The 587-nt window shown below is 38.8% G+C and overlaps 1 protein-coding gene across 1 annotated transcript in view; it reads left to right on the top strand.

The window, feature by feature from the left end:
* LOC108622746 (putative ankyrin repeat protein RF_0381) overlaps nt 1-338 on the top strand; it is a 3,333-nt gene extending 2,995 nt beyond the window's left edge. The window contains exon 2 of the mRNA XM_018020825.2: nt 238-338. Within this exon, the coding sequence (XP_017876314.2) occupies nt 238-338 (101 nt within the window). The remainder of the gene's footprint in view (nt 1-237) is intronic.
* The last annotated feature ends 249 nt before the right edge of the window (nt 339-587 follow it).

The following is a 587-nucleotide window of genomic DNA, read 5'->3' as shown; positions in this document are numbered from 1 at the left end:
ACTTACACGCGCGCCTATGTCTTGCCTACTCTATCTATACTAACTCAATGGAAATTACACGCAAAACAATTGCGGAATTATTCGAAAATGGGATTATTCGGGAATCAGAGTCACCATATGCGAGTCCGAATATCTTAGTAAAAAAAAAAAGAGCTGGCGATTATCGGATGTGTGTGGATTCTCGGCGGTTGAACGCGATAACGATAAAGGATAGGTATCCGTTATCTTTGATTGTAGATCAGATAGATCGGCTCGGAGGTAACAAATATTTTACGGCTTTGGATTTGGCATCGGGCTATTATCAGATACCGATGAGCAAAGAAGCAATAGAGACTTAGAGCATATACTACATGGAGGAAGCACGCCTAAGGAAAAAATGTAGACAACAGTGAGAGAGAGAGAGATGATGGTTTGGGTCACTGATCTCTATACATGCAGTTCACGGCAAATAATGATGCGCGTGTAATTGCGTATTTTAGTAAGCAAACCACGTATGAGCAATTAATGTATTGTTATTCAGAAATGTTTTTCTTTTGTTTATTTGTTACAGCAATCAGAGAAAAATTAAGGATGTATTGGCTATACAG

Source organism: Ceratina calcarata, unplaced genomic scaffold (assembly GCF_001652005.2).
Source record: "Ceratina calcarata isolate Rehan_Ccalc_2016 unplaced genomic scaffold, ASM165200v1 scaffold2360, whole genome shotgun sequence".
Lineage (NCBI taxonomy): Eukaryota > Metazoa > Arthropoda > Insecta > Hymenoptera > Apidae > Ceratina > Ceratina calcarata.
Note: the sequence above shows the minus strand (reverse complement) of the source record. Positions and strands in the feature narration are given on the sequence as shown.